The 22,937-nt window shown below is 43.2% G+C and overlaps 1 protein-coding gene across 4 annotated transcripts in view; it reads left to right on the top strand.

The window, feature by feature from the left end:
• IGF2BP2 (insulin like growth factor 2 mRNA binding protein 2) overlaps nt 1–10,455 on the top strand; it is a 162,939-nt gene extending 152,484 nt beyond the window's left edge. For 3 of the 4 annotated variants that reach the window (XM_043874890.1, XM_043874891.1, XM_043874889.1), the window contains 4 exons: nt 737–811; nt 6,761–6,892; nt 7,235–7,348; nt 8,604–10,455. In XM_043874890.1, coding sequence (XP_043730825.1) covers nt 737–811; nt 6,761–6,892; nt 7,235–7,348; nt 8,604–8,696 — 414 coding nt within the window. In that variant the 3' untranslated portion in view covers nt 8,697–10,455. Of the gene's footprint in view, nt 1–736; nt 812–990; nt 1,400–6,760; nt 6,893–7,234; nt 7,349–8,603 lie in introns of those variants that run through there. The other variant, XM_043874892.1, reaches the window with a different exon arrangement.
• The last annotated feature ends 12,482 nt before the right edge of the window (nt 10,456–22,937 follow it).

The following is a 22,937-nucleotide window of genomic DNA, read 5'->3' as shown; positions in this document are numbered from 1 at the left end:
CCAGTGGTTAGGATCCTAAGCTTCCACTGCAAGGGACATGTGTTCGATCCCTGATGGGGAACTGAGATCTGAAAGCTGTGCAGTATGACCTAATAAGAGTAATTAATAAATAAGTAAAAGTAATTTTGTTACAATGGGGAATATATAAAGAGGCTATAACAAAAAAATGTATACTTGGTCCATCTTGAGTTGTGTTAATGTCGGATTGAGAGTGAGAGCTAGGTTTCCAGCTTGCCAGGTTCAACCATGTTCCTACCTGTGGGGAGGGGAAGGGTGTGCAGAGCACCCTGGAACCAGGGTGTCCTCATGCTTGCTTAGGCGCCATCACAGTCCTAGTCACGCCTGCTCTAGTCCAGTTGTCACCGGCAGCCAAGAATGAGAACCCGGATGCCCTTTCCTGCAGACTGGCTCCGACTGAACTCCTCTGTTGACCAGCCCTTCCTCGCCTCTTGGCCCTGGGTGGGCTAGAGGGCTCCTTGGTGAAGAGGTTGGTCACTGCTGGTGTTGGGGCAGGGACAGGCAGTAACTAGTAACCTGCTTCCCACCTGAATTTGATTCTGGGCACTAATGTCATTTCTCCTAAGACCCAGGGTGGAAGCAGCAGGGTCAGAGTCCCGGGTGCAAAGGCGTGAGCCCTGTGATCTCTTGCTAGTAGGGGTGCCACCCACTTCCACGAGAAGGGGCTCAGGGAACAGCACTGAGCAGCAGCGTTTCCCTCTTGCTTTGTGAACTGCAGATTGCCCCAGCAGAAGGCCCAGACGTCAGTGAAAGGATGGTCATCATCACCGGCCCACCTGAAGCTCAGTTCAAGGTCAGTGCCAAGAACCCCCCTCAGTCCTGAGCGCAGGGCTGCCTGTTGGGGGTGCTGAGGACCTTTAGCAAGTGCAGCTACCCCAGAGGCAGCTTCAGGCTCTTCTTTGGAGGCTCCATCCTATCTCCATTTCTCTTCCTGCAATAGTCTCCGACCCACCCTATCTTCCCCACCTCCAGGCTGTGCCCTCTACACGGAGCCCTGCTTACCTTCTCTCCTGTGAAAAGTGGACTGTCAGTGCCCAGTTCAGATGGCATCCCCTTGGGAACATCTCTGATCCCTTGGCCATGGTTTTGAAGATGGAGCATAAACACAGGGTGTGAAGAGAAATAGCAGTTTGTTGGAAGGGTTTGGAGGGGTGCATTCCTTTACTTTATATTGGAGTACAGTTTTTTTTCAATGCTATGTTAGTTTCAGGTATTTAGTTATACACATATCCATTCTTTTTCAGGTTGTTTTCCCATGTAGCTTATTACATAATGTTGAGTAGAGTCCCCTGTACTATATAGTAAGTCTTTGTTGACATATGATAATCCCAAACTCCTAATTTATCCCCCCACCCCTAATTTCCCCCTTGGTAACCACGTTTGTTTTTTGTCTGTGAGCCTGCTTCCTTGTTTGGTAAATAAGTTTACTTGTATCACTTTTTTAGATTCCACATATAAGTGATATCATATATTTGTCTCTGATTTACTTAATATGATAATCTCTAGGTCCATCCATGTTACTACAAATGGTATTTATTCTTTTTTAAATATTTTTTTAAATGGGCTGAGTAACATCCCACTCTGTGTGTGTGTGTGTATCACTTTTGGTTGGAGCATTTAATCTGTTTACATTTAAGGTAATTATCAATATGTATGTTCTTATTGCCATTTTGTTAATTGTTTCAGGTTTGATTCTGTTAAGTCTTTTTTCTTCCCTTCCGCTTTTGTTCTCTCACAATTTGATGACTACCTTTAGTGTTGCATTTGGACTGTTTTTTGTGTATCTATTATAGATTTTTTGGTTTGCAGTTACCAGGAGGTTTTGACATAGCCGTCTTGTTAATATATACAACATTGTTTAATAAAGTTGCTGGTCTAATTTCAAATGCCTTTCCAATATCCTGCATTTGTACTCTCCTCATGATTACTGGTTTTGACGTCATATTTATGTATGAATGATTTCCCACCTTTACTGTATTTTTGTCTTTACTGGTGAACTTGCCCATTCATAATTTTCTTGTTTCTAGTTGTGGGCTTTTCCACCTAGAAAAGTTCCTTTAGCATTTGTTATAAAGTAGTGAATTCTCTTAGCTTTTGCTTATCTGTAAAGCTTTTGACTTATTCATTGATTCTGAATGAGAGTCTTGCTGGCTATCCTTTGTTGTAGGTTTTTCCCTTTCATCACTTTCTTTTCTCAGGCCATTTCTCTCTCATCTTCCTCTAGAACCCCTATAATGTGAATGCTAGTGCACTTAATGTTGCCCCAGAGGTCTCTTAGACTTGCTCATTTCTTTATTCTGTTCCACAGTGTGATTTTCACCAATCTGTCTCCCAACTCACTTATTCATTCTTCTGCCTCCTTTATTCTGTTATTGATTCCTTCTAGTATATTTTTCATTTCAGTTATTGTATTGTTCATCTCTGTGCTATTGATCATCTTCTAGCTCTTTGTTAAACAAACACTTCCAAAATCTTAGGTCATTCTTTACTATCATTATTTTGAATTCTTTTTCAGGTAGATTCAGTTCAGTCGCTCAGTCGTGTCCGACTCTTTGTGACCCCATGGACTACAGTACACCAGGCTTCCCTGTCGATCACCAACTCCTGGAGCTTACTCAAACTCTTGTCCATTGAGTCGGTGATGCCATCTAACCATCTCATCCTCTGTCATCCCCTTCTCCTCCCACCTTCAATCATTCCCAGCATCAGGGTCTTTTCAAATGAGTCAGTTCTTTGCATCAGGTAGCCAAAGTATTGGAGTACTTAGAGCTTCAGCATCAGTCCTTCCAGTGAATATTCAGGACTAATTTCCTTTAGGGTGGACTGGTTTGATCTCCTTGCAGTCCAAGGGACTCTCAAGAGTCTTCTCCAACACCACAGTTCAAAAGCATCAATTCTTCAGTGCTCAGCTTTTTTTTATAGTCCAACTCTCACATCCATACATGACTACTGGTTCATCGCAGCACTGTTTATAATAGCCAGGACATACATGACTACTGGAAAAACCAAAGCTTTGACTAGATGGACCTTTGTTGGCAAAGTAATGTGTCTGCTTTTTAATATGCGGTCTAGGTTAGTCGTAACTTTTCTTCCAAGGAGCAAGTGTCTTTTAATTTCATGGCTGCAGTCACCATCTGCAGTGATTTTGGAGCCCCCCAAAATAAAGTCTGCCACTGTTTCCATTGTTTCCCCATCTATTTGCCATGAAGTGATGGGACCAGATGCCATGATCTTAGTTTACTGAATGTTGAGTTTTAAGCCAACCTTTTCACTGTCCTCTTTCACTTTCATCAAGAAGCTCTTTAGTTCTTCTTCACTTTCTGCCATAAGGGTGGTGTCATCTGCATATCTGAGGTTATTGATATTCCTCCCAGCAATCTTGATTCCAGCTTGTGCTTCCTCCAGCCCAGCGTGTCTCATGATGTACTCTGCATAGAAGTTAAATAAGGAGAGTGACAATATACAGCCTTGACGTACTCCTTTTCCTATTTGGAACCAGTCTGTTGTTCCATGTCCAGTTCTAACTGTTGCTTCCTGACCTGCATACAGGTTTCTCAAGAGGCAGGTCAGGTGGTCTGGTATTCCCATCCCTTTCAGAATTTTCCAGTTTGTTGTGATCCATACAGTCAAAGGCTTTGGCACAGTCAAGAAAGCAGAAATAGATGTCTTTCTGGAACTCTCTTGCTTTTTTAATGATCCAAATTTGCTGGCATATTGAGTGCAGCACTTTCACAGCATCATCTTTTAGGGTTTGAAATAGCTCATTTGGAATTCCATCACCTCCACTAACTTTGTTCATAGTGATGCTTCCTAAGGCCCACGTGACTTCACATTCCAGGATGTCTGGCTCTAGGTGAGTGATCACACCATCGTGATTATCTGGGTCATGAAGATCTTTTTTGTACAGTTCTTCTGTGTATTCCTGCCACCTCTTCTTAATATCTTCTGCTTCTGTTAGGTCCATACCATTTCTGTCCTTTATTGAGCCCATCTTTACATGAAATGTTCCCTTGGTATCTCTAATTTTCTTGAAGAGATCTCTAGTCTTTCCCATTCTATTGTTTTCCTCTATTTCTTTGCATTGATCGCTGAGGAAGGCTTTCTGTCTCTCCTTGCTATTCTTTGGAACTCTGCATTCAAATGGGTGTATCTTTCCTTTTCTCTCTTGCCTTTCACTTCTCTTCTTTTCACAGCTATTTGTAAGTCCTCCTTAGACAACCATTTTGCCTTTTTGCACTTCTTTTTCTTGGGGATGATCTTGATCCCTGCCTCCTGTACAGTGTTACAAACCTCCGTCCATAATTATTCAGGCACTCTATCAGATCTAATCCCTTGAATCTATTTGTCACTTACACTGTATAATCTTAAGGGATTTGATTTAGGTCATACCTGAATGGTCTAGTGGTTTTCCCTGCTTTCTTCAATTTCAGTCTGAATTTGGCAATCAGGAGTTCATGGTCTGAGCCACAGTCAGTTTGTTTTTGCTGACTGTATAGAGCTTCTCCATCTTTGCCTGCAAAGAATATAATCAATCTGATTTCGGTATTGACCAACTGGTGATGTCCATGTGTAGTCTCTTCTCTACCTTCAGGTAGATTGCCTATCTCGATATCATTTAGTTGTTCTTCTGGGGTTTTATCTTGTTCCTTCATCTGGAACATACTTCTCTGCTGTCTCATTTTGTGTTTGTGGTCTCCCTTCTGTAGGCTCTGGATTGTAGTTCTTGCTTCTCATGTCTGCCCCTTGGTGGGTGAGGTTGGTTCAGGGGTTTGTACAGGCTTCCCGGTGGTAGTGACTGGTGCCTGCCAGCTGGTGGATGGGGCTGGCTCTTGTCCCTCTTGTGGACAGGGCCATGTCAAAGGGCATGTCTTGAGGTGCCTGTGGACTCAGGACAGCTTTACGCATTGTGTTGGTTGATTGCTGGGGCTGTGTTCCCACCCTGTTGGTTGGCCTGAAGCATCCCCAGCACTGGAGCTTGCAGGCTGTTGGGTGGGGCCAGGTCTCAGTACCAAATGGTGACCTCCAGGAGAGCTCACGTTGAGGAATATTCCCTGGGGCCTCCGCTGCCAGTGTCCTTGCCCCACAGTGGGCCACAGCCAATCCCCGCCTCCCCAGGAGACTCTCCAAAACCTACAGGTAGGTCTGACTCCTGTGGAGTCACTGCTTTGCCTTGGGTCCCAGGGCACATGAACCCTTGTGTGCACCCTCCAAGAGTGGAGCTCCTGCACTCAAGTGCCTCTGGCCCTTCGAACCAAATGCTATGAAGACTCCTCCTTGGGATACCAGACGCCCAGGCTGGGGAGCCTGGCATGGGGCTCAGAACTCTCCTCTGGGAGAACCTCTGCAGTATAATTCGTTTCCAGTTTGTGGGTGGCCTGGTGGGTATGGGATATTATATTGTGACAGCACCCTTCCTGCCATCTTGTTGTGGCTTCTTTGTTTTCGGATGCAGATTATCTTTTTGGAAAGGTTCCAGTCTTTTTGTTGATGGTTGTTCAGCAGTTGGTTGTGATTTTGGTGTTTTCGTGAGAGGAGGTGAGCTCAAGTCCTTCTGTTAATACTCTGCCAGCTGTCTCCCTTCTCCTGCAGTATTTTGTTTTTACTTTTTCACCCTTTCCTATAATTATAGGAAAATTATAAATTCAGTTTTCTAAAAGAAACATTTATAAAAATATAATTAGTATTAAAAATATTTAAAATGTGTCTGAGGAAAAAAACACATGTATAAATGTTCAAGGACAATAATCCTTCAACTCATGATGGATAAGCAAAATGTGGTATAACGACATAATAGGATATCAGTCAGCCATGAAAAGAGTGAAATTCTGACGCACACTACATCATAGGTGAACCTAGAAAACATTCCACCCAGTGAGACAAAGAAGACACAGCAGGCCACATATGGTATATTCCATTTATGTGAAACATCAGAAAAGGCAAATCCATACAGACAGAAGTAGTTTAATGGTTGCCAGGGACTAGAGAGGAGGAACTGGGACTGTCTGCTATTAGGTGCAGGTTTTATCTGGGGGAATGGGATAGAAACGTTCTGAAGAGTGGTGGTGGTTACACAACGTAATGAATGTCCTAAAAACCACTGGAGTGTACACTTGAAAGTGCAGAATTTTAGGTTATGTAAGTTATATCTCAATCTTTTTTAATCCTTTTAGGGATTTCCCTGGCAGTCCAATGGTTAAGACTCTATGTTTCCACTGCAAGGGGTACAGGTTTGACCCCTGGTCAGGAAACTAAAATCCCATATGTTCAGCAGTGCAGCCATTCAATAAATAAATACTTTTTAAGTTCTTCAAATTTTAAAAAGAACAATAAGCTCTTGACTACACTACCTCTATCAAAAAGCAAATTCTGTCACCACCACCCTTGCCCCCATCCTTTAATAACAGACTTATGAACATACTGTGGGTGGGTGGAAGTTAAGAATTCCCTGAACAAATTCATTCAAGCAAATATTTATAGGTGCTCAGGATACAAAGACTACAGGTAGTTCCACCCTGTCCCTATACACAGAAAGCTCCCTGTGCGATCGTGTGCAAACCTGAAGACACAGGAGTGTCTATGCATGTCTGCAAGGTGCACTTGGGTGTGGAAGGCATGTGCCCACTGGGTCTGAGCCAGCTGAGCGGGCCTTGGTGAGCATGGGGCCGGGGTTGTGCCATGCCTTGGACTCACCAGTTCCCACAGCAGTGCTGTTAAAGCAGTTTGACATGTCTTGCTCTCTCAGGCCCAGGGGCGGATCTTTGGGAAACTGAAAGAAGAAAACTTCTTTAACCCCAAAGAGGAGGTGAAGCTGGAAGCCCACATCCGAGTGCCCTCCTCTACAGCCGGCCGTGTGATCGGCAAGGGCGGCAAAACCGTGAGTGTGCTCTGAGCTGGCTTCGTCTCCTGGCCCGACTTCCCTCAGACCCCCACCCCTGACTCTGCTAGGACAAAAACGTAATCAGCATCATCCGGAGCTGAGGGCCTCAGATTCACAGTGCTAAGCCAGACCCCGAAAAACCAGGGTCCTGAGTCCAGACGAGCTGCATCTAGGCTACGAGCTGGGAAGTGAAGACAGGGAGCCACCTCCTGCCCCTGGAAACCCACACACACAGCAGCGGGAAAGAATAGGGACCAGAGTTCCACCCAGGTCCTCTGACATGCCTTGGAGATACTGCAATGAAGCGAGTCACACGTTTTTTGGTTTCTTCCTCCACAGGTGAATGAACTGCAGAACTTAACCAGTGCAGAAGTCATCGTGCCTCGTGACCAAACACCAGATGAAAATGAGGAAGTGATTGTCAGAATTATCGGGCATTTCTTTGCCAGTCAGGTACCTGTGCTGTGAGCGTCCAGTCTCTCCTGCTAATCTCTTGTCAAGTCTCTAAGCTCTTGGTGACCTGTCGGGTGGCCCCAGGCCCTGCGCACACCCCTGCCCTGACCCCCATGCAGATGGAACAGGGCAGGGGCGACCGTTCCTCAGCTTACTGTTGCTCTCCCGGCTCTGCTAGAGGAGGCTGAGGAAGGGCGTAGAGCTTTGGAATCAAGCAAGTACAGTTCAGCCTCTCAAATGCTGGACTGCAAGCTCTTGCGTTCCCTCATCCTCCTGACCAGGCCTCAGTCACAGCCTTTCCCTGCTGGGAGTCACTTACCAGGAAGGGTCACCCTTGGACCCTGAGGACCAGCCTGGGTGCCACAATGACACTATTACAGGTTAAACGCTAATCCTAGGAAACCCGTGTTTCTCTTTCCTCGCCTCTGCTGCACGACACCCCTCATTAAGACTCAGAGCTCCGCACAGCTGCTGCTTGTCCAGTCAGAAGGGCCAGCCCCTCAGCATCATGTGACCTGGTTCTTTCTAATGCTTTGTTATGGATGGGGTAGGGGTGGGACAAAGCAGAGTCCAGTCCCCATCCTGAAGGAGCAGAGGCAGTCTCCACTGACACGGCAGGTGTGTCTGGGTGTTAGCCCACGTTCCCGATGCCATGCTTTGCCAGGCCCTGTGACCCACGGGCACCCTGAGACTTCTACAGTCACCGGCCACACCGCCCCTGTGGCTCTCCCCTCCCAGCCCTGGGCACAGGTCTCAATGGCAGGGCTCTCCCTGCAAAAGGAGCGCCAGGGTGGGTGAGAGGGCAGGTGTGGGTTCATGTGTTTTCTCCACTTGTTCAGGGTGGAGTTAGTGTCTGGGCCAGTTTCTCACTTTCTCCCCATGCCATTGACTGTCATATCCCCACTATACACCACACTCTAGGAAGGCAGCGGGGTGGGGGGCAGCATTGGACACTGGAGTGAGTGTAGCTAGGAGGGACGATGCTGTCTGACCTCTGCAGAGTCCTGAGTCACTGATGCCCTGGTTGTGATTCCTGGGATCCCACTTTCTTACCTTCCACCTAACAGCCTTGGGGTGGGGGTGGGGAACTCTGCCACTTTACTGCAGTAGAGTCCAGATGACACTTTCCCTGCTGGGAGTCTGAGGTTACCACCTCCTCCCCACAAGTCCCAAGCCCACTCTCCCACTCCCCTCTGCCTGTCCTCAGAACTGGGTTCCTTTTCTCCCCCCACCCCCCTCCTCTCCCTTGCTGCAGACTGCACAGCGCAAGATCAGGGAAATTGTACAGCAGGTGAAGCAGCAGGAGCAGAAATATCCTCAGGGAGTCGCCTCACAGCGCAGCAAGTGAGGCTCCCACAGGCACCAGCAAACAACGGATGAATGTAGCCCTTCCAACACCTGACAGAATGAGACCAAACACAGCCAGCCAGATCGGGAGCAAACCAAAGACCATCCTGAGGAATGAGAAGTCTGCGGAGGCGCCAGGGGCTCTGCAGAGGCCCTGAGAATCCGGGGGGCAGGAAGGGAGGCGGGAGGGCAGCTGTGTCGAGGCCCAGCCTCCCGCCTCCCCCCGGGGCCTCTGCAGGCTTCCCAGCCATCCACTTCACCATCCACTCGGATCTCTCAACTCCCACCACGCTATCCCTTTTAGTTGAACTAACATAGGTGAACGTGTTCAAATCAAAGCAAAATTCACACCCTTTTCTTTTTGTGGAAAATTGTCTCTGTACATGTATGTACATATTAGAAGGGAAAGATGTTAAGATATGTGGCCTGTGGGTTACACAGGGTGCCTGCGGCGTTAATATATTTTAGAAATAATATATCAAATAACTCAACTAACTCCAATTTTTTTTAATCAATTATTAATTCTTTTTTCTTTTTCAAGAGAAAGCAGGCTTTTCTAGACTTTAAAGAATAAAGTCATCCTCTGGGAGGTCTAATGGTTTAGTAAGGAACTTCAAGGCCACCCACACAAAATTCACCTGGAGGGAAATCTCATCGAAAGGACACTCACAGCAGTTCTGGATCACCTGTGTATGTCAACAGAAGGGATACCGTCTCTCTGAAGAGGAAACTCTGTCTCTCTTCATCCCTGTCTAACTCTCACACCCATTTCTCTTTGCTTCACAGGTTTTAAACTGGTTTTTGCATACTGCTATATAATTCTCTGTCTCTCTCTGTTTATCTCTTCCCCCGTCCCCTCTCCCTCCCCATCTTCTCCATCCCCATTCTTTTTAATTCCCTCATCCCTCTGTCTCAATTCCCATATCTACGCACCCCCCAGGCAAAGCAGTGCTCTGAGTATCACATCACACAAAAGGAACAAAAGCGAAACACACAAACCAGCCTCAACTTACACTTGGTTACTCAAAAGAACAAGAGTCAATGGTACTTGTCCTAGCATTTTGGAAGAGGAAAACAGGAACCCATCAAACCAACCAAACAAACAAAAGAAAAATTCCACAAAGAAAGAATGTATTTTGTCTTTTTACATTTTGGTGTATAAGCCATCAATATTCAGAGAAATGATTTCTTTCTTTTTAAAAAAAATATGGAGGAAAATAGCAATTTACACGAGGTCGTTGGCCCAGGGCGTTAAATTTACAGATTTTTTTAACGAGAAAAACACACAAAAAAAGCTACCTCAGGTGTTTTTTACCTCAGCACCTTGCTCTTGTGTTTCCCTTAGAGATTTTGTAAAACTGATAGTTGGAGCATTTTTTTATTTTTTTAATAAAAATGAGTTGGAAAAAAAAATATCAACTGCCAGCCTGGAGAAGGTGACAGTCCAAGTGTGCAACAACTGTTCTGAATTGTCTTCCGCTAGCCAAGAACCTATATGGCCTTCTTTTGGACAAACCTTGAAAATGTTTATTAAAAAAAAATGACAAAGAAAAACAGAGAGAGAAAATATTGGAGATGTCCTGAATTTCAATAGGGTACGCGCCATTAGGGCTTTTTGCGCTAAAGGATGAACATGTACTGGTTTATGTGAACAAGCCATTTTACCACCAGACTGCAATGCCAGTTTCCTCTACTGCAAACAGTGTTCTGTGACAAAAACAAAAACAAACAAAAAAAAGAAATATATCCAGCTAACCAGATCCTGGTGTCCGTCTCTTATTTTACTAAGTATCGCCCATCCCCAGGCATCAGCTGAGTTCTGCCTGAGGGGACTGTGGGGAAACGGGTGGCATGTGCCGTCAGGACTGGGAAACTACACTGAGGAGGCCGGCTTCTGCAGGCCCGTCTCAGGGAGAAGCTACACTAGGTCAGTGGTGTTCAGACTGTGCTCCTCAGACCAGCAGCATCAGTATCACCTGGGAAGTTAAAAATGCAGACTCTTGGGGTCCACCTTGAGTCGGAAATTCTGAGGGTGGACAGTGGGTGTTTCAGGGAGCTCTCTGGGTGACGCCAATGTGCACTGAAGTTTGAGAACCACAGAACTAGAGGGCTGGATACTGACTGTGTAGTAACTATGTAAGGCCAACCCCTATCCTAAAGAAACTTTTAAGCCTGGCCAGGGAAAGGGCTTATTTTTGTGTGAGGGAAAGGAAGAGAGACAACATGCCTGGCAACGGAAAGGACACGGTACTTCCTTCACCCCACCCCCCACAGAAGCCCTGTGTTAAGTATTTCAGGAGCTGTGGTGTGTAGGCCTGAGCATCCCTTCTGTCTTGCTTACTTTCTCTCCTACTCTGCCTATTCTCTCTGGAGAATCTGGCTTCTTCCAACACGGAGCCATGGAAAGGAAGGATGGAAGAGGCTGTTTGCAAATTAGAAGAGGACTGCAGCACAGAGGGAGAACTTAAGAACGTAAGAAAAAGGATCAGTAGAATACTTAGACGTTTGGAGAGGTTTCAACAAAGGAAATGATAAGCCCTAGACAGAAGGCATCTTGACAGGACAGGAAGTAAGGGTGGAAACACTGGACTTCTAAGGGAAGCAGGGGAAAATGGATAACCTGGCATCAACTAGGATGTAAATGACTTGATGACTGAGTAGACAGAGATGGGATAAGGACTTAAGGAGTATGGAAAGCATCTGGCATAGTCTTATTCATGCACCCTGGGGAGGGACATTCATGTGAACGGATGATGAGAGAAGCCCAGAACCTATACTCTACATGCGTTGAAATCTTTCACTGTCTAATTTCAAGCCTAACGGAGATTTCTTTGACCTGCTAATATTTAACAAGACTGCTAGTGAATCCCCTGATGTTCACTGTCAGTTGCTGCCTTTTATTTCCTCTCTACATTCCCCTTAAAGTGTTGGTGAATTAAAAACTCGAGACTTAACCATATGCGAGTTAATTTTCTATTCTAGTTCACATCAGCCACATAAAGTCACTGTCTTTCTAGAAGCAATGAGTGCTCTTAACAGCTCTTGTTCTAACTGATTTGGCCGGCAAAGGTTGAAACCTCACAAAACAATATTCTAACTTGACCTTGATCTTTCTGTATTCTCTTGTAAAAGCAGGGATTCAGGGTCCTTGGTTTGCTCCCATTTTAGGATCTAATCTTCTCTCTGGGATGTGGCTGACAATAAACAGTGAAGAATATCCCCATTTGCCTCCAATAACTTCTGATGATCAGGGCAAACTCTGTAAAATCAAACTCAATCTGATCCCTATCCCAGTTTATCTATAATCTCAACCATTTCCACTATGAAAGACTGCCTGACTTCTGTGACTCCTGAATGTCCCTGGATCCTCCAAGAGCTATAAAACTACTTCCAGTCACCCTCACTGAACCTGGCAAAACCTATTCTCAACTCTACATTCACAGCACAGCAGTATTGGAAAGGACTATTGGGGTAATTTGATCCACGTTCCTAATAAGGAGTAGTGTCCTTTAAACTCTGCAGTGCCCAGTCACCCAACACTGGGGGAACTGCGACAGTTATGTCGACGCACAACCTAGCCGCATAGATCTGTCTTCTGGTGGGAAATCAGCTCACCCTACAACCATCACATGCCAAACCTGCTCCACATTACTTAGGACAACCCCCTAATGCCTGAAGACAGCTGCCTTGTCCTCCCTTCTCTCAGTTCCTCCAGTCATCCTTCATCTCTAGGACTTGCTTTCTCTCAGCTCTGAAAAATCATACTGTGAAGGAATACAGCCCCCAGCTCCTGCATCCTACACCCTCGAAAGCCACAGCAACTGCTGATCAGCATGGTAGGCCTTGCTCAGCAAACAGCAAGAAGCTGTGAAGAAAGCTTACTAGGGTGCAGCTTGGCTCTGCTATGGGGCAGGCTGAAGGCAGAAATGGGTGCCCCTTACTTTGTACCAGATCTTTACAGGTCTCATGTTCTCATCAGGAGAAAAAGAGAGCCCAGGCCCAGATATTTGCTCCCTGCTTGCCCAATACACTAGCTAAATAACTTTGTACACCTCATAGCCTCTTGGAGGCCTGTCTCCTCAACTAAAACAAAAATTTGAACACAACAAAGTCTGATTCTAACTGATGTATAAGAATAGACTTCCAAGTAAAAAATGGCCTCTATTTCTCATTAAACATCAAGAAAGAATAAAACAGACTCACAACAAAAACAACTAAACACCAAAAAGCAAGGGAAATCAACAATAATTACAGGCTTTACAGAATTAGAATGGGAACCTTCAATGCACGGCATGGTCTAGTTTGATGGAACCACTTCTTAAAAAAAAAAGGAAAATGCATACTTGCCATCTCCAAGATGCACCCACCACTTCCCCCTTCCCACTGGATGGAATGCAGATGTGGAGGTGAGAGCCATGCTGGAGCTGGGACAGCCATCTCAAGACAAAAACAAAAGCCCAGTGTCAAGGAAAGCTCCCACAATCATGCCCCTGCTCCAGCAGTGCTCGGCTGCTTAGGTTTAAACTGGTATGTGAGACAGAAAACCTGATCTTTCTTAAGCCACTGTTAATATGCCCTTTGTTATAGCAACAAACTAACCTCTTAATACAACCATGCAAAACCCAAAGATCTAGATAGATTTGGCATATCTTTTGGATAGAACTAAAATTCTAATTAGATACAGACCCCCTTCCCTCCCCAAAAGTTACTTACAAAACAACAAACAGAAATAAAGCTAGTTTCATATATCCCTGTTCCACTACTAAAAGCCAGAAAGCAAGTTTTGAGGAGAAAAAGGGCCATGACTCAAGAATTTTTATACCCAGTCAAGTTCTCCATGTGTGAAAACTTCAGAAGAATTCCTATATGCAAGGATTCAGATAAGAGTACTCTATATAAATAAGTATGTGAAAATGTTTCTAACTAAAAATGAAGCCAAATAAAACTCATGTTTAAACTAGATGTGAGCAATGAAACCAATTAAATATTTAAGTTGTTGTAAATATAAATTTAGAGCTGAATTATAACTCCATTTAAAACTGAATTTAAATACCAAAATTTATCCTTGGAGAGGAAGCAAAATAGTTATAATAATAATAAAGTTCCAAAATACATATTTTGTTAACAAAGACCAAAAATGTGTAAAATGTATATGGGGACACTGTGTTAGGGGGGTGGGGGGAAAATGAAAGGGTCATAAATAAAACAAAACTTGCTAATAGTAGTACTGTGCTAGCAGCAAACAAAAATCCAGTCTCTTTTACTGAGGCCCCCACCCAGACTGTATCCTGGTTTACCCAAGCAGTACCGTATGAACATGAGGCTGAGTTTTAGCCAAAGGAATGGGAGCTTAAGTGGTCTCTGCCACTCCTGGGCCCAGCCCATTACCCTTTTGATGCTCTCCAGACAGTGGCTGGATGCTAAGGAGTGCAATGCTGTAAGGCAGGGGTTGACAACCCTTTTCTGTAAACGGTAAGAGTAAATATTTTAGGCTTTGCGTGATATAAAATGATGCTACTCCTGGGGAGGAAAATTTGGCAAATTACATATGCTAGATATTTGACCCAGCAATTCCACTTCTAGGAAGCTATCCCAGAGATGATGTGTTAGCAGAAATAGAAAGTGACATGAACAAGGCACATGCAATGTAGCATTATTTGTAACAGAAAAAGATTGAGCCTAAACATCCATTGTGAGGGGACTGGTAATGAACCACAGCACCCTGAAACAATGGATTATTATGAAGCTGTAAAAGGAACAGAAGAATGAGGAGTAACATCAAGAATAAATTAGGTTTAAAAAAAAAAATCAAGAAGCCTAAGTAGTTTTAATATGCTATTTTTAGTGTAAAGAAAGAAATACAAATATATGTGTGTGTGTGTGTGTATGTATGTATGTATTTTTTCCCCCTAAAAGGGGACAGTTAGAAGCTAAAACAAAATTATCTACATAGGGAAAGAGAAAGGCAAAACTGTGAATGTTCTTTATTCCACACTTTTGCTCGTGGACTAATGTTTATGTCTTACATAATTTAAAAACATAAGCAAGAAGCAAATCCATAAACAGCAAAAGCAAATAAACCCAACTATGTATCAACTCAATGGCATAATCGCTCAGGAAAAAACTCCGTCAAGTGATCTTAAAAATTAGAGTGATTTTCACTGTGAGTCTATAGTGGAATATTGTTTAAAAATAAAAAGAATTACAAAGGAAACAAATCGTATTTAGTGGCCTTGTTATTTGTTATGCTGGTATTAATGTTTTGAATTATTGTATTTCACAGGGTAAGATGAATAATTATGTTGATGTTGTTAACAATCAAAATTTTTAATGTTACAGTGTAAAATAAAAAACCTTAAAATCTTAATTTGAACTTAAAGTCAGTAAAACAAGTATTCCCTAATCTGTTGTAAAGGCCTAGAAAGACCAATAATCCAATGATAATCAGCATTAATAGTGCCCAAATTCTGATCTCTAAAATTTCTCACTAAAATAAACCCTTTATTAAATGGCCAGCTCCAGGTCTAGGACAGGAAATGTGTAAGATGGGCCTTTATCATACCAATTAAGCAGGAAGTGTTCAAAATCAGACTTGTGGGGTTCTGTCAGAGGGACACTGGAACTTAAAATGGGGTAATTTGAACATCAAAAAGAATAAAATGAATCAAAACAAAATATGGCTTGGCCAAGAAGGAGTAGAAAGACTGGGCTCAACTCCTCTCATGGGCACTGCAAAATTACAGTTTACAGAGCAATTATGAATGAGAGAAACCAGAAGTCTAGCAGAAAAGATTTACAAATAAGGATACAAGGAAGGAACCACAACGAGACAGGAAGGAGGAGCAGAGTTGCAATATAGTCAAGACCCATACCCCTGGGTGGGTGACGCACAAATGGGAGGTTAATCACAATTGCAGAGGTTCTCCCCAAGGAGCAAGGGGTCTGAGCCCCACATCAAGCTCAACAACACAGGGGTACACTGAGAAGATGAGCCCCCAGAATGTCTGGGACTGAACATTAGTGGGGCTTACTTTGGAGAGCTCTACACTCTTGAAGGGCACACACAAAATCACACACTCCAAGACCCAGGGCAGAAGCAGTCATCTAAAAAGGAGCCTGGCTCACACCCATCTGCTGAACCTGGAGTCTCCTGGAGAGGTAGGGAGCAACTGCAGCTCACCCTGGGGATAGACACTGGCAGCAGCCATCTCTGAGTGCTCCTTCTACCATGGGATCACTGGTGCTGGCAAGTGCCATTCTGGAATCATTCTAGCTTATCAGCCTCGGAAGCCGGCCCCACCCCTGCCCACCAGTCTGTAGACACAAGTACTGGGACACTTCAGGTCAAGTGACTAGCCAGGTGGGGACACAGCCCCACCCATGGGCAGCCAGGCTGCCTTAAGACCCCCTTAGCCCACAGTTGCCCCTGGACACAGCCCTGTCCACTAGAGGACCCAGGACCGGGCCCCGCATACCCAGTATACAGGTATGAGACTCAAGACCCTGCAGGGACCCAGCTCTGCCCACCAGTGGGCCAACACTAACCCCAGGATCCAGGTTCATGCCCTGGTGGGTGGGCACCAGCATAGTATCTCTGGGATCCTGAACCCCTCCACCAGTGGGTGGACGGCAGGAACAGAACCACAGGGCCCCGCAGCCTGCCTTGTCGGGAACGAGACAACACACCAGCAGGGAGCAGAGGCTCAGGAGACCCAAGCACTAGCCCCTTCCATCAGAAGGCCAACACCACCTCTGAGATACCATGGACTACTCAGCCAGCTACTCTAGGATCCAACCCTGCACCCCAATGGGTCAGCACTAGCCCTGAGACACCCCAGAACCCAAAGCAAGCCATTTCAGGGACTGGCCCCACCCACCAGCCAGCCAACATGATATTTAGGAACACTGACTCTGCAACCACCCCTGCTAAACCCAGCTCTGCCCAAGAGCCACCACTAGCCCAGGGCCCCTCGGGGTTCAGTAGCCAGCCACATGACATGGCCCTACCAAAGATGATCAAAGAACACAGGAGAAGAATGGATGAACAAAGAGAGAAGTTAAATGTTTGGGGGAATTCCCTGGTGGTCCAGTGGTTAAGATTTGACACCATTACTGCTGGGGCTTTGGGTTCAATCCCTGGTCAGGGAACTAAGATCCAACAGGCTGTGCAGTCCAGCCCCACCCCCTCCAAAAACATCAGAAGTTTTAAACAAAATGTACATACAAATACAAAACTAAACATTTTTAATCTTATAGTGCAATACCTTGAAAAGTACAGTAGTGCAGAACAACAGCTGGCACACAGGAGCTGGCACTGAGTAAAGAGTCAAGACTGGAGGAGGTGGGAGACAGCAGAGCTGAAGGATTGTCAGCAATAGAAGATGGAGGGCAAGCTGCAACCTCACTCATGCCTGATGGCCGAGAACCCATGTTCACAACTTTGAAAGTTCGCATTTGAAGGTTTGTGTGCAGTGGACTTACTGTATTGTCAAAATGACCATAGTATCCAAGACAATCTATAGATTCAGTGAATCTGAGGTATCTTGCTCCTTGACTTCAGACTATACACAAAGCTACAGTAATCAAGTTGTTAGTCACTCAGTCATGTCCGACTCTTTGTGACCTCATGGATTATAACCCACCAGGCTCCTCTGTCCATGGGATTTTCCAAGCAAGAATACTGGAGTGGGTTGCCATTCCCTTCTCGAGAGGATCTTCCCAACCCACGAATCGAACCCAGGTCTCCTGCACTGCAGGCAGATTCTTTACCATCTGAGCTACCAGGGAATGGTATTGGTACAACAGACACATAGATCAGTGGAATGAAAAGAGCCCAGAAATAAATCTACGCACCTACAGTTAGTTAATCCACAACAAAGGAGGCAAGAATACACAATGGAGAAAAGACGATCTCTTCAGTAAGTGGTGCGGAGAAAACTGGACAGTTGTATGTAAAAGCATAAAATGAGAACATTTTCTCAAATGATATATAAAAATAAACTCAAAATTAACTCAAGCCTTACATGTAAAACTAGAAACCATAACCTCCTAAAAAAAAATATAGGCAGAACACTCTTGGACATAAATCAGAGCCAATGTTATTTTGGATATGCCTCCTAAAGCAAACAAAAGCAAAAATAAACAAATAGGACCTAATAAACTTAAAACATTTTAAACAGCAAAGGAAACCATCAACAACAACAAAACCTTTAAAAAAAAAAAAAAGACAACCTAATGAATATATACATTGTATAGCACAGGGAATATAGCTAATATTTTATATTAATAAAGAACTGTTTTAAAATCATGTTTTTCCTAGATGAAGTACATTTCAGGGTAACCAAGTTAGCTGATTAGAACTTTTACTTTATAGAAGAATTAAAAGTAATTAACATAGAGGGATGACAGAATTAGAAAATCACCAGTTTGTACCTCTTAATAAAAGATCATCAATTAAGTTTAAAAAAAAAAATAAGACCAAGAGGATAAAGATGAATAGGAACTCTTATAGCCTGAATTAGAGATCTTAGCACCAGTAAGTAGAACAAGCAGACATTATGTATCATGTGATGCAATACAGTAAGACAAATAATGAAGGACCCTTGCCTAATAAATTCAACCTGAAGCTGATCAAGCCTCTAGATCAAGCCTACCAGTTTATATGAAATACAAGAGACAGAGGAAACCGTTAAACACCACCAAGGAGCTATAAGCCAAATTTAGAAGTGGGATTTTCCACAGAAACACTCAGTTTCTCTAATAACTAATAGCACAAGGAGAGGGATTACTACTGAATGAAACAGACTCAAGAGATATAATAACCAACGGCAAGGTGTACTTTTTACTGGATCCCATATTAGTGTTTTGAGACTGCTCTAACTACCAAAGATTTGATGGATGATTAAACAGTGGAAATTGATTCCCTCAGTTTTGGAGCCAGAAGTCTGAAATGAAGATGTCATTAGGGCCAGGTTCCCTCTGAGGGCTCTTCCAGCTCTGGTGGCTCCAGACTTCCTAGGTTTGCGGGAGCATCACTCCAGTCTCTGTTCTGTAGTGTTACTGTTTCTTCTTTAAAAAAAAACAACAGAACTCCAAGCACAAGTTTATAAATTAGAAGGCAACACAGCCTGTCCAGCCAACCATTAACTCTTGGGTATCTTTTTCTAGATTTTGTTTACACCTAAAAATGGGTATAAAAATAAACACTGCCAAGACCCATTTCAATGCCTCCCTTACTCATCTCAAAACTGCCTACTCCTTGGCATGTGATTGCATTTAGGGTCTATTCAGACAATCCAGGATAAATTCCTTTTCTCAAGATCTTTAATCACATCTTTTGCTACAGAAGGTAATATTCACAGGTTCCCACAGTAAGGATGTGGACACATGTTCTGGGGGGGTCACATTCAGCCGACTATATATCCTGATTAGAAGAATATAAGGAAACAGTTTGAACCATCAGGGAAACTTGAATATGAACTATTAATGCTATTAGCAAATTCTTACTAATTTTGTTAGGTGTGAAAATTACAAAGGTTTTTTTTCTTTAAGTTATTATATGTTAGGAGACATCAGTATTTTGGTAGAAAGACATGTTTGCTTTAAAGACCCTCCCCCTTCCATGAAAAAAAAAGTAAATCAAGATTAGCCACACATTTTATTAACTGCTGAAAGGTGGTAATGATTGTCTTAAAATTTTCATAATAAATTTTCTTTGGTAAAGCAGTTGAAAAAAGATAAAATTGTCCACTAAAATGAGACATGAAATCCCTCAGAATTAACTTATCCAGACCTACACATAAAAAATATTGTAAAATTAAAATCCACGCAGATACAATCAGCCTATGCCAGAAGAAAAGTCAAAATACCAATGGGTAATTTTTATCTGAGTTTCAAAAAAATATATGCAATTTTAATTTCGAGTTCAAAGAATTTCTCATAAGAGAATAATCAAAACACTGCAAGATGGTATGTCTAACAATGTCAATTAAATAGATTATGTTATAACCATTTACTGGAACACTACACAGCAACTATGGAAAGGGGGTTATATAGCCACATATATAGTATGATTCCGTATTTGTTAATAGCAACAAAAAAAAATCTACTTGCACAAGCGTGTTCAACACACACATTTATTCATACAAACATGAAGGAGTATATACCAAAATTCAGGATATACACCAGAATGTTAAAAGTTACTCACTCTGGGGGGTGAGTTTGCAGAACTCTTATTCTTTACCTTTTATCAGTAGCTTTTTTTTCTACTATGAACACCTGTGACAGATAAAGAAAACTAAGTGGTACCACAGACTGTGATCACCACATGCCCTTAAGGAAGCGCACACAGACTTGTGTGCTTGGTGGGGGCCTGGGGGTGGGATGCGATGGGCAGATGGGGGACCGGATGGACATCTGAAGCATATGATTCCAAGAACTCTACGTTGCTTCTCTGGCAGTTGCCAAACTGTATTCCACAAAACAGTTCCACAAGTGTCACACAGAGGAGTCAATGTCCAAGTTTTCAGACACACTAGGTTAAGATCTTAATTTGTTACATTTGCTATGTATCCCGAGGAGAAAAAGATACGGTACACTCATTCACTGAGCCATAGAACCTCTGTTTAACAACCTACATAGACTCAATAGTACACCTACTGAAAAGTATTTTATGAATTCCAATGTAAAAACCTGGAAGAACAAGGACTGCTTACACCACATATTTCCATTGAGGGTCTGAAAACTGGCCTGTTTCCCTAGATTCAGATGGATGCATCTCAAAACAACCCCATATTTATCGTATTTTTGTGGTCTCAAGCTTTAAATATAATTTGCATCTTGCTATCAGTTCATTTTAGAGCAGTGTTTTTCAAACTGGATTTCTATTCATTAGTGGGTTGAGAAATCAATGTGATAGATACAACCCACATTAAAGATTTTTTTTTTTTTTTTAAGAAAACTATCAGGAACTTCCCTGGTGGTCTACTGATAAAGAATCTGACTGCTAATGTAGGGGACATGGGTTGGACCCCTGGTCCAGGAAGATCCCTCATGCCTTAGGGCAACCAAGCCCATGGGTCACAACTGTTGAGCCCACAACTACTGAAGCCCACGCACCTTAGAGCCATTGCTCTGCAACAAGAGAAGCCACCACAATGAGAAGCCCGTGCACCACAGCCAGAGAGTAGCCCCCACTTGCTGCAACTAGAGAAAGGCCTATGCACAGCAACAAAGACCCAGTGCAGCAAAAAATAAATTAACAAATTAATAATAAAAAAAGAAAACTATCATGTAGTAAAGATAATATTTTTTATAAAACTTTTGTGTCCATATATAATCACATAAAATATATGCATGTGTGTATTGGTCACAATATAAAATACATTTATTGCTATGGGTTGCAATCAAAATATTTTGAAACTCACTGAATTAATGAGAAGAACTTACTGGTAAACAGATTAAGTCAGCATGTATTTCAAACACCCAAACCCTTCTTGTATATATTAGGTAAATTTAAAAAAAAATCAAAGCAATACAGCCACAAAGATCCCCAACTTACAAACAAGTACCAAAAATCTGTTTGAATATTGGGTACCTAGAAACTATCCTAAAGAGATTAAGTTCCCAATCAGTTCACAAAAGCCAGTTTAAACAGTAGCTTACCTATAGTATTAAGGTTATTACAAACCTAAATTTCTCCATCATATTTATTTATTTGTATCTGAGGTTCAGTGTAACTCCAAGGATACATTCTCCCTGCACCCACACCTTGGTCTGAGCACCAAGTAACTCTTCACTTGCAGGCAAACATCCACCATTCCACATGGCTTTCCCCACATTGTGCTTATGATCTGCAGACAGAAAGATGAGAAGCTCTAATAGCCTCAGGTAATTGAGGCAGAATATGGGGCTTTCCAAACATCTTCCACATGTCCCCACTCTCCTTCTAGCTCAAAGGTCAAAGAAAGACATTTGTTCACCAGTGGTTGTTTTTTTCCCTTGTTTATTAATCTTTAGGAGAGACTGCCTACTAAAAAAAGAATGGTGGGATCCCTGGTGATCCAGTGATTACAACTCCACGCTTCCACTGCAGGGGGCACGGATTCAACCCCTGGTTGGGAAACTAAGATCCTGCAAGCCACATGGCATGCCAAAACAAAAACAGTTTCACTCAACTTTTCTTTCAGACCCCCAAGCTACTGGAATAAATAAATAAATACACACACACACACACATATATATATATATCTATCTCACTGACTTTAATGCTAATAATGTGCTACCAATTAGCTGGCTGCATTCCTCAAACTGTTTAGGTATTATTCCCAGGACTTCCCTGGAGTCCAATAGTTAAAACTCCACACTTGCAACGCAGGGGATACAGATTTGGTCCGTGGTTGGGGAACTAAGTAAGGTACCACATGCTGCAGGGTGCAGCCAAAAAAGAGAAGAAAATAATAATAAAATTCTATTACCTACAAGTTTCCATACTGAGAGAAATGTCAGTGTCTAGAGGAGCATGGCTTGTGGTGTCTCCTATTAAATTCAGAAACTCGGGGTTAAGAAGAATGGCATTCTTCAACTTGACTCTGTTATTATCAATTTCTTTATGTCCTGGAAGATTAACAGCTATCCTGAAGAGTCACATTAATGGAAATATCAGTGAATGTTGCTCTAAGAAGCCACTCCAAATACTTGTAATACAAATACATTAGCCCCCAGCATCACTCATTTGGGCTCCCATTCCTAACAGGATTTACCCCACATGGAGGAAATCTTAACAAAGGCTCTAAATTTCCAGGTGAAACCTACTAGTGTCAAGTGGGTGTTCAGCGTATTGCTCACCCAGTACCTCTCTGGCCTTTTTTGGCTGTGCCAGCTGCCTGATCCCAATTTTCACTGGCACAGTTCCAGCAGCCTCAGGAAAGGAATGGAGGCTGTGAGAAGAGTTCTCTGAACAGCCTCAGCTTGAGAGAGATTCAGCCCAACTGGCTCCCTCTTTCATCATCACCTAAGCACACGTCCTCTGGTTTGACCACCAGGTAGGCACAGCAGTTTCAATCCGTACCACCGGCCCCATGTCCTATACCAAGACTTTTACACATCTCAGGGAAAACGACCTGCAAAAGTATGCCTCTGCAACAACTGGCACCCAATTTTTCCAGTTTGACCTCCTGCTTTTGTGAACTAGGTCAAGTGTGGGAAGTAGGGAAAGGGTTAGAAATCATTTCAGCGTATACTT

Source organism: Cervus elaphus, chromosome 19 (assembly GCF_910594005.1).
Source record: "Cervus elaphus chromosome 19, mCerEla1.1, whole genome shotgun sequence".
Classification (NCBI taxonomy): domain Eukaryota; kingdom Metazoa; phylum Chordata; class Mammalia; order Artiodactyla; family Cervidae; genus Cervus; species Cervus elaphus.
Note: the sequence above shows the minus strand (reverse complement) of the source record. Positions and strands in the feature narration are given on the sequence as shown.